Source organism: Phyllobates terribilis, unplaced genomic scaffold (genome assembly GCF_046119375.1).
Source record: "Phyllobates terribilis strain yellow unplaced genomic scaffold, ASM4611937v1 Scaffold_3__8_contigs__length_932513732, whole genome shotgun sequence".
In the NCBI taxonomy this organism is placed as follows: Eukaryota; Metazoa; Chordata; class Amphibia; order Anura; family Dendrobatidae; genus Phyllobates; species Phyllobates terribilis.
Genome location: NW_027362763.1, coordinates 471318309 through 471328990, shown reverse-complemented (window position 1 = coordinate 471328990; position 10682 = coordinate 471318309). Strand labels below are relative to the sequence as shown.

The 10682-nt window shown below is 43.6% G+C and overlaps 1 protein-coding gene across 2 annotated transcripts in view; it reads left to right on the top strand.

The window, feature by feature from the left end:
• The first annotated feature begins 2989 nt into the window (after window positions 1–2989).
• Window positions 2990–10682, top strand: part of METTL24 (methyltransferase like 24) — a 133402-nt gene continuing 125709 nt past the window's right edge. The window contains exon 1 of one of the 2 annotated variants that reach the window (XM_073675855.1): window positions 2990–3457. In XM_073675855.1, the coding sequence (XP_073531956.1) occupies window positions 3146–3457 (312 nt within the window). In that variant the 5' untranslated portion in view covers window positions 2990–3145. The remainder of the gene's footprint in view (window positions 3458–10682) is intronic. The other variant, XM_073675856.1, reaches the window with a different exon arrangement.

The following is a 10682-nucleotide window of genomic DNA, read 5'->3' as shown; positions in this document are numbered from 1 at the left end:
AGCCTTTGCAGGTGTTTTTTGTTAATTATTTTAATTTACTGAGATAATGACTTTTGTGTTTTGATTGGCTGTAAGACATAATCATCAACATTAACAGAAATAAACACTTGAAATAGATCACTCTGTTTGTAATGACTCTATATAATATATGAGTTTCCCTTTTTGTATTGAAGAACTGAAATAAATTAACTTTTTGATGATATTCTAATTTAGTGAGATGCACCTGTATCTATGTACATTGTCTATTGACAGTGAGCTGCTTATCAGAGAAGTGGGCGGAGTAGGACAACTGCTCCTGTGAGCACCAGTCCCAGCAATGATAATGTCCTGGTGATAAAACCTTCATTGTAAGTAAAAAACAGGTGACACATCGCTGAAATAGGTGACATCGCTGAAATCTGTTTTTCAACCCTCATCTCCTGCTGTCTTCAGATTACATAGCAAAAACCTGCTGAGAGATGAATCTGATGATGCATCACTTACTGGACAGCTGGCTGCAGTTTTGATACCAGCCCTGTTTTCTCTGTTTTAGATGTAGCAGTAGTAGTAATGCTGAGCTGTATACAGCCACTGATTGGCAGATTCCTCTCACTCTGAATCAGTAACCTACATAGAAATCATGAGGGCCCCATAGCAATGTCTTAATTGGGCCTCAGGGAGAGGGACACATATCACAGCAGATACCCAGCAATTTTGCCAATTCTGAAGTCCCTTAGTGTTCTTATCCACTACTATATCCCTTTCATTGCCTTTATAGAGTACAATGCCCTAAAAAATGCTCTCTATACTGCATGATACCCCCACAATGAATTCCTCTCACAGTTCCCCCTCACGCGCATTATGATGACACAGCTGTTTCTCCAGCAATGTGTGATAACATCACAGTAACCCCAGCACAGTATAAGTCCTTCCACAGCATGATGCCCATAAAGTGCCCCCCACCCCATACACAGTATAATGGACCCACAGCTCACATATATATAACATGGAAGTCCCGCAGCCCACTATATATTGTATAATGATCCCACAGCCACCCCCACACACACAGTACGAGGGCCACACACGCAATATGATGTCCCTAACAGATCCCACAGTCAGTGTGAGGGCCCTCAGACACAGACTGTATGTCACCCACAGCCCCCACAAAGTATGAGGGCCTCCACAAACAATATGATGTCCCCTTCAGCCCCACCAGGCAGTTTGAGGACCCCCGCACAGTATGAGGGCCCCCCACACACACAATATGATGGCTCCCACAGCCCTCCACTCAATATAAGAGCCTCCACAGTCCCCAACAAAGTATGAGGACCTCACACACAGCACTACAGCTCCCGCACACACTATGATGCCCCCAAAAGGCATCAAGTCCTCCAGGAGTATTGTCAATAAAAAAAAATACAAACTAGTAACCTTACTCCATTCCCCCACTGTCTGCTCATGTCAGTGCACTATGGCAACTGAGGCTCCATCCGCACAGGAGGCGCGATGGAATTACATCATTGTTTGAGTTTTATGGTCCATATATAAACCACAAGTACCAGACCTGCCATGGGTGTCCTAACCAGAACTAAACAGCCTAATATGAGGTCTTATCTGTGGTCTGTATTTAGGTAGGTGCATCTGTATATCAGGGGTCTGGGTCTATATTTATGTAGGTGGTATGTTCTGAGGTCTACATGTATTTCAGTAGTCTGGGGGACAATAACTATTTCAGGGAACTGTGGTGAAGTCTATAATTATTTAGGAAGTCTGCCTGTCTTTATTTATTTAGAGGGCCTACCCAGTGTTCTACTTTTGTCTAGGGAACCTTGTCTGTAGGTCTGTATTTGTTTCGGATGACTGGTCTGGGTTCTGTATTTTTTTAGGGTTGCTGTATTTATTTAGGGGTCTGGTATTTGGGCCGTATTTTTAAGGAGGTCTTGTACGTGGTCTGAGTCTAGGGAAAGTCTTGAGATCATGAGAGTCTTGGTGACTCTCACGATCTCAAGACTGATTTGCTCTGAGACCTATATTAGTTTAGGGGCAGGGTCTGTGATCTGTATAAGTTTAGGGGTCTGCTCTGAGACCTCTATTAGTTTGTGGTCTTTATTAGTTAATGGGTCCGCTTTGGGACCTGTATTAGTTTGGGGGTCTGCTCTGAGATCTGTATTAGTTTAGGGGTCTTCTCTGTGATCTGTATTAGTTTAGGGGTCTGCTCTGAGACCTGTATTAGTTTAGGGGTCTGTGCTGTGATGTGTATTAGTTTAGGGGTCTGCTCTGAGACATGTATTAGTTTAGGGGTCTGATCTGAGATCTTTATTAGTTTAGGGGCCTGGTCTGTGATCTGTATTAGTTTAGGGGTCTGCTCTGAGACCTGTATTAGTTTGTGGTCTTTATTAGTTTAGGGGACCTGCACAGTGGTCTGCATTATTTTAGGAGACCTGTTTCTAGGGTTTTGATTACTTTTTAGGGTTCATATAACTTTTGGACCTGATAAAGTGGTCATACGTACAATTTGTGCAGAGTTTAGTGATTGGTTGCAGTGCTGTTGATGGGTTATTACCACTGCAGCCAATCAGCAATGACCAGAGCAGCGAGAGGCAGCACTAGACCCCAGGAAGGTGAACAACAGCTAGTTTTTTTTTTTTTTCCTCCCTAAGCCTTTGGAGCAATTATCTTTGACAGTGGACAACCCCTTTAATTTCTGTAAATTGGGGCACATCACAGAGCTTTAGTTGCACACTGAGAGCTACTGTTCGTAATTACCCAGGTCCCTATATAAGTGGTGTGCATCCATGAAGTGTTTGCTGGCCATACATGACATTATAGGTCAGTTCCAAAATAAAGACAGTTCAGGCTCAATGTGGTGAGGGATTCGGGGCCAGTGTTGGTCCTGGGCTGTGAGGGTAAGATACCAAGACAGTAGAGAGAATATGGACTAGGAGTCAGCGGGGGCGCCGCACTGTGAGACATTAGGACTGGTGTGAGGCGGCTCAGTAATGAGTGCGGGGCGGGGAGAGGCTGAGGAGAGGAGGCTCCGAGCTCCACATGAGGTAAAGTCTCGTCACTCCTCCCTCCTCCCGAGTCTGGACTGTCACCTCTGGGGCTCCCAGTCCACACACGGAGGCTCCATCGCGTCCTCCATGCGGGGCACATACAGCGGAGGATGCTGTGGAGGGAGCTGAGGCTCCGCTGGAGAACATGCACCCTGCGCCTCCTCGCCCTGTGCCTGGCCGCCCTGCTGTGCACTCACTTCACTGCTGAGCTCAAGCGCAGGGCAATGTCCCAGCCCGGGCTCATAGCTAGGGTGCCAGGGGCAGAGGTGTACAACCGGAGACTGGAGGACGTGCCCAGCAAGAGGCAGGTGATCTACGTGAGAAGGAGCAGCAAGGGGGCCAGCTCCGGGAGGAAGGACACCCACCAGGTCAGTGCCCCCTGGGGAGAGACCCCCAATAATAACAAGAAGGACACCCTACAGGTCAGTACCCCCAGGTAGAGACCCTCAGTAATAACATAGGAAGGACACCCTACAGGTCAGTAGCCCCTGGGGAGAGACCCCCAATAATCACATAGGAAGGGCTCTTCTTACAGCTTTCTCTCAGCCACCTCTGTTACCACACAGCTTCACTTCCATCTAGGTGCTTGTCTGGTTATGGGAAAGCTGAGTGCCAATCATTATTTCTGCCATTGCAACTTCCACAGGGTTCGCCACCATCATGCCCACCTACACGGTAGGGTAAAGGTGGAGGAAATGTTGCAAATTTTTCATCATGAGCAACAAAAAAATGGTCTGAGAGGAGAAACAAAACAGAATGATAAAGATAAATCAAGCGTCTACTATTTAGTGACATTTTTTAGTGATCCCATACAAACCCATTAGGGCTCATTCACACGTCTGTGAGTCTGTGATAAAAATCACACAGCACTCTGATGCCATACGAGTGTTGTAGGTTTATCACAGGCTGATAGGAGAAGGTGGAGAACTTTATTTTTTGTTATCAGTGAAAAATGAATCAAACTCTTATGAAACTCTGAGCTCAGCCACTGATGAGTCCGTTTTTCTCATACGTGAAGAAAACCTGACTCCTGAATGAGTCTTTGGGGTTTATGCAGACTTCCGTAAGTCACGTACGTGTTCTATTGTTCTTTACGGATAGAACAAGTACCCATTGTAGTCTGTGATGCTGATCACGTGTCTGTGTGTCCAATAAAATAACATGGAGACATGTTCGATTTTGATTGGAGTCATAAATCAAATCTAATATATATAATCGTCTTATCCCGTCTGTCCTTCTGTCCAGGAAATCCCGCGTCGCTGATTGGTCCGGCTCATCTGCCGCACGGAGGTCAGCGGCGATGCAGCCGGGAGATGACCGGCGCTAGCCGGTCATCTCCCGGCTGCTCGCAGCAGCAGTACCCCGACCATGCGGCTACCGTCGGGAGATCAGTGGCTAGGGCCGCTGATCTCCCGACGGCAAGTGTGAAGGGAGGACCGGGGAGCGGCGCCGCCGGTCGGGATACTTCTGCTGCGAGCAGCCGGTTATCTCCGCGAGCCGCCGGTCGCAACCAATCAGCGATTTTGGCGCCAAATTTAAACACCGCTCTGCTGATTGCGCCCGATCGGCTGCATACATATTCTAGACTACCCGATACGTTAGAATCGGGCCACCATCTAGTTACACATATAAGTCTATGGGTCTGTGAAAAGCACAGAGTGCACATCTGTGTGCTGGCCATGGTTAACATTGTAACGGATGGGTAGGAGAAGCTTTGTCGTTTTTTTCTTCATCAGTGAAAATTACTGATGAAACACTGATGGTAAAAACTGACACACTGATGAAAATGGGATCCAAAATACAGATGAACAGCGGTCCATGTTTTTACGTGTGAGAAAAAATCCTGGATGTCTGAATGAGGCCCACAATTTTTTTTATTATTATTGTTATTTATCCCCTCTAGGTATAGTTATTATATGCATAGTGTATGTATTAAAATACTTACCGATTGTTGCCGCCTTCCTTTGTCTGTATGACGCATATCGAGAGTTGAAAAAGCAATTTCTGGTCCACACAGAAGACACGGAGAAGCAGCTAGTCAGAATTACAGTCATATAGTTCAGAAGAAGATGGAAATGGTGCTGGGAAAAGGAGAAGACAGCAATCAGTAATTCTATTAGTAGATTTACTGTGTACCTGAAAACTATGGCTAATTAGGTTAAGGCTAAGTACCCACGATGCAGAAATACTGCATATTTTTTCCGCTTCTCCCTGGCAGGAAAAACGCATGCGGATTTTACATGCGTTTTTCCTGCCAGGTAGAAGCCTTTGTCAAGCGTTTTTGCATGCATTTCTGCATGCAGGTTATCAAGCGCTTTTGCAAGCGATTTTAGCATCACTTAGAAAGTGCTTGACAACTTGGTCACTATATAAATCCATGCAACCGGCATGGATTTGTATAGTGTGACCAAGTAATAGTTAAAAAAAAAAGAATAAAATGGTAAAAAATCAAAAATAAAGATTATACCTACCTTCCGATGGCCCCCGGTATTTTCTCTGCTCCGTCCGGTCTCTCCAGTGTCTCACGGTGGTGTGAAAGGACCTGCGATGACGTCATTGAGTCATGTGACAGGTCATGCGCCCGCCAACGTCCGCATGACTCAATGACGTCATGGCAGGTCCTCACACCACTGCGACCCATACAACAGACCGGACGCATCGCTGAGGAGGCCGGGGACCATCGGAAGGTAAGTATAATCTTTATTTTTTATTTTAAATTCTGTTTTTTTTAACAGGTTCTACGGTACCCGGGTCTGGAGGAGAGTCTCCTCTTCTCCAGACTTGGGTACCATCCGCACATAGAAACGCACATTATCCGTGTGTGCAAATGTGCTGACACGGATAATAAGCGTTTCAATACAAGTCAATGGCGGCAATTACGCTGCGTGTCCGCAAAATTAATGGACACAGCACATGCGGATTATCATTGGGGACCATGGGGCACGTATTACCAAGCGTTTTTTAAGCGTTTTCGCAGCGGAAATTGTGCTGCAAAAATGCTTGAAAAACGCATAGTGGGCACTCACCCTAATAATAAAAAAAACATCACCAAAGTGCTACTTTTAGTAAACTTGAGGGCGTTAATGTCCTCATGTCAGTAAAAAAAATACTAGCGCCTCTGGCGGAAAGGCGAAATGCATAAATGAGGATGAACTTATACCTTGCCTAAGCATACATGCTTATCTTATCAATAACATAAAAAGAGAATCTTACACTATAAACAGCGTAGACAAAAAAGTGAAAGTTTTTTTTTTCCACCGCAGCCAATTGCATCTAAGCTCTCATTTAATCTATGCAGGTTATAAAATAAAAGCAGTGATGTGATTGATTAGCTGAACACTCTAGCACCACTTTTTGTCTGCTCTGGCTTTTATTCTTGGCACTCCACCTTTGTAAGGAAAATAACTTTCCTTTATTTGTGCTTTAGTCTTATGTCAGATTGTAGGATGTTGGTCATTTGGATATTTCACCTGAATACGGCGACTACATTTCCTGCACCAAAAGTGGCGCAGCTTTCCTCCACTTGGTCATACATTACACTAGGGAACAATTTCGAACATAATTTTTGTTGAGTTTGATTTTTTTTTGCTGATTTAGACTAAAATAGGCATGCTGATTTCAAAACTGCAGTTAGTTTTCTTCTATCATGTCAGGTATTTTCTCTACAGCTTATCTTAATGCGATTACTCTAGGCTGGATCAAGGGTAGCACTACTGCTCTCCTGTTGCCCGAGAGCAAACCGCCTTCGAGTGGGGAGGGATGGAGAAGGACGTTGGCGACCGGAAACTGGTTATTTGTTTAGGCTATTTAGTTACACGTGAGACAGTGTGGCGAGAGGTGGTATGCTGCTCTATATAGTGAAACAAATTCCAAAAGTCTGTATGCAAGGGGTTAGCAGAATTTATACACTTATTTCCTTTCTTTCAGATCATGTCTGTCTGTGCTATTTCTCATCAGGTGCCTAAACGGCCCTTATTCCTTTTGTTATAGCTGTGGCAGTTTCACGATTTCCAGTCAAAGGACAAATATCAATGCATTTGTCAAGCCTATTTTGCATATTTCAAAGTAAAACTTAGTGTTCAAGATAAGTCTTGGGCCCCTCACAAGGTGTGCAAGCCGAGCTTACGGATGTGGATGAAGGGAACACTTGATAAGATGTAATTTGGTATATCTATAGTCTGGCGACAACCAAGAGATCATTCCAGTGACTATTACTTTTGTAAAGTGAAAACTTCAGAATAACACGAAAAAATAAATATAAAATAGAGTATCCTAGTCTACCATCAGCTATACCTCATGAGACATACCTGTGCCTCATTCAGCTGAAATCTCAGTGCCACTTTTCCTTGAACTATCCTCTTTTCAAGAACAGCTTTATGGTGAAGAACAAAGTGACAGCAATGATGACGATTTTGAAATTGAAGATGAAGTTCATAAGGGATTTGACCAGCATGAGTTCAACGATTTGTCATGAGATTTGGTACTGTCAAAAAAGGCTTCAGAACTTGTAGCATGAAGACTGCATGAAAAAACCTTGAAAAAGTAGCAAAGATATTCTACTTTCGATCCAGAGAAAGTGCATTTCTGCAATACTTTAGAAGTGACAGTGACTTTGTGTATTGCCATAACATACATGCTTTAATTGAGGAATAGTGAATTCCAATCTATAACTCGAATGGGACTGTTCATCGATAGCTCAAAGCGGAGCTTAAAGTGTGTTCTCCTCCACAAAGGCAATTTATTTGGGGCAGTTCCCTTTGGCTATTCAGTTTCTATTTATGAAGAATATGGAGACATAAAGAGAGTAGTGATGAGCGAGCATGCTCGTTAATGGAGATTTACGAGCATGCTCGGGTGTTTTCCGAGTATCTTCGGCGTGCTCGAATTTTATGTTTGAGTCACTGTGTGTGCATGATTTGCGACAGTTTGACAGCTTTAATATATGTGAGGAATGCTTGTTTATTAGGCATTCCTCATATTTATTAATGCTGTCAAACAGTCGAAAATCATTCACACACAGAGACTAAAACATAACATTCGAGCACGCCGCAAATACTTGGCGAGCACCCGAGCATGCTCACCGAAAGGGTTAACGGAATCTGATCATCACTAAAAGAGAGTCATCAAGTTGTTGCAATATCACAAACACAATTGGATTATCTGTGTTGACCTTTAAATGGTCTGCTTACTTCTTGGTCAGCAACGTGGATACACCAAGTGTCCTTTTTTTCTATGCATGTAGGACAGCAAAGCTTGTGAAAAGCATTGGGTGGAGAGGAATTAGCCTCCAAGATATGACCTCAAACCTGGAGTTCCAAACATTTTACATGAGCCACTTGTTGACAGAAAGAACATTATATTCCCACCTCTTTACGTGAAACCGGGTCTCATGAAGCAATTCGTTAAGGAGACTGTAAAGTACCTCATTTTGGCATTTACTAGCCTGTCATTTGAAAAAGTAAAGGCTGGTGTGTTTTGATGGTCTATAGATTTGGCAGCTCATCAAAAATGAACACTTCGTTGAAACAATGTCAGAACTCTAAAAGAATGCTTGGTTATCATTCAAAGACCTTGTCAATGACTTTCTTGGAAATACACAAGCAAACAATTACACTGATATTGTCCAGAAACTCTTGGAAAGCTACAAAATGCTTGGTTGCAACCTGAGCATCAAGGTGCATTTTCTACATAGCCATCTTTCTAACTTCCCTGAAAACCTTGGTGCAGTAAGTGATGAGTAACGTGTACGATTCCACCAAGATTTGAAGGTCATGGAGGGACGATATCAGGGTAGATGGGATGTACATATGATGGCTGACTATTGTTAGAGCATCAGGTGAGATTGTCCACAGATTGAACACTCCAGGAAAAGTGTAAATTTTTACCTTAAATGCTACCTAACTTTACTACTTGCACACAATTTGACTTACAGTAACAATATATCCTTTGCATGAACAAAATAGCTTTAAATAATCATAACATTTAGGTTATTTTTTTAATTATTTGCCATTGTATGTACAATTTGTATGGCTTCATAGACAAAGGTAGGGTATCCCGTAGCTTAAAAAGTTGTTGTGATAGAGAAAATCTGGGGTCACTTTTGGATTCAGAAGCCAAAAATTAATCAAAAACAAGTACCAGATCTAACTCAATGAAAATTGTTTTCCCCAGTGCTATAGATGAAGAAAAAATATTAATTAGGACATCTGAAGGGCTCCTTCAAGAAACACCTGCGTGTCTTTATATCCATGTATATATGGTATACAGTGGCATTTCAGGAAAAGAACATCTCCCGAACCATTAAGTATGGGGGTGGATCAATCATGCTTTGGGGTTGTGTTGCAGCCAATGGCACGGGGAACATTACACGGGTAGAGGAAAGAATGGATTCAATGACATTTTAACAAATTATTGATGCTAACATAACACCATCCGTAAAAAAGCTGAAATTGAAAAGAGGATGGCTTCTACAAATGGATGATGATCCTAAACACACGTCAAAATCCACAATAGACTACCTTAAAAGGCGCAAGCTGAAGGTTTTACAATGGCACACACAGTCCCGAACTGAACATCATTGAAAATCGCTGGCTAGACTTCAAAATGCAGTGCATGCAAGACGACCCAGGCATCTCACAGAACTAGAAGAATTTTCTAAGGAAGAATGGATGAAAATCCCTCTAAGGCTGAGTTCACACGATGCGTATTTAATGCGTTTCCATGGCGTTTTTGCAGTTGCGTAAACGCCGCGGAAACGCATTAAAAATGCATGGTAGAAGGGCAGCAATGTTCCCCAATTGAAATCCGCATGTGCTGTGCCCATGATGCGGATTTTTCCGCAGCGTAAACGCTGCGCTCCAAAGTCCGCAGCATGTCAATTAATTTTGCGTAAACGCGGCGTTTTCGCCGCCATTGACTTGCATTAGAACGCGCCAATTCCGCAAGACTGCATTTGTACTTGCGTTATTGGTGCGTTCTAATGTGCGGATGGTACCCGGGTGTGGAGACGAGGAGAGTCTCATCCACACCCAGGTACCATTAAAAAAGCTGTAAAACAAGAATAAAATAAAAAATATATATATACTTACCATCTGTCGGCCCGCGCAGCGCTCCTGCTTGGTTCCCGGCACTTGCAGTGAGTTGAAGGACCTGCGCTGACGTCAGAGTCATGTGACGGGTCACGTGACGCTGACGTCGGCAGGTCTTTCAATTCAAAGTTGCCGGGAGAACGGAGTGAGCAGGACAGCGCGGGCCATCAGAGGTAAGTATATACATTCTCTCGGGTCACACTATATAAATCCATGCTGTTTGCATGGATTTATATAGTGTGACCTAGTTGTCAAGCACTTTCCAGGTGATGCTAAAATCGCCTGGAAAGCGCTTGTCAATCCACATGCGGAAACGCATGTGGAAACGCATGTGAATCCGCATGTATTCCACAGGAAAAACGCATGCACAATCTGAATGCGTTTTTTCTGCCAGGGAGATGCAGAAATGATGCAGAAATTTTCTGCTTCATTTCTGCATCGTGTGCACATACCCTAACAAGAATTAAAAGACTCTTATCTGGCTACAAAAAGAGTTTACTAGCTGAGATACTTTAAAAAGGGGGTGCTGCTAGGTACTAACCATGCAGGGTGCCCAAAT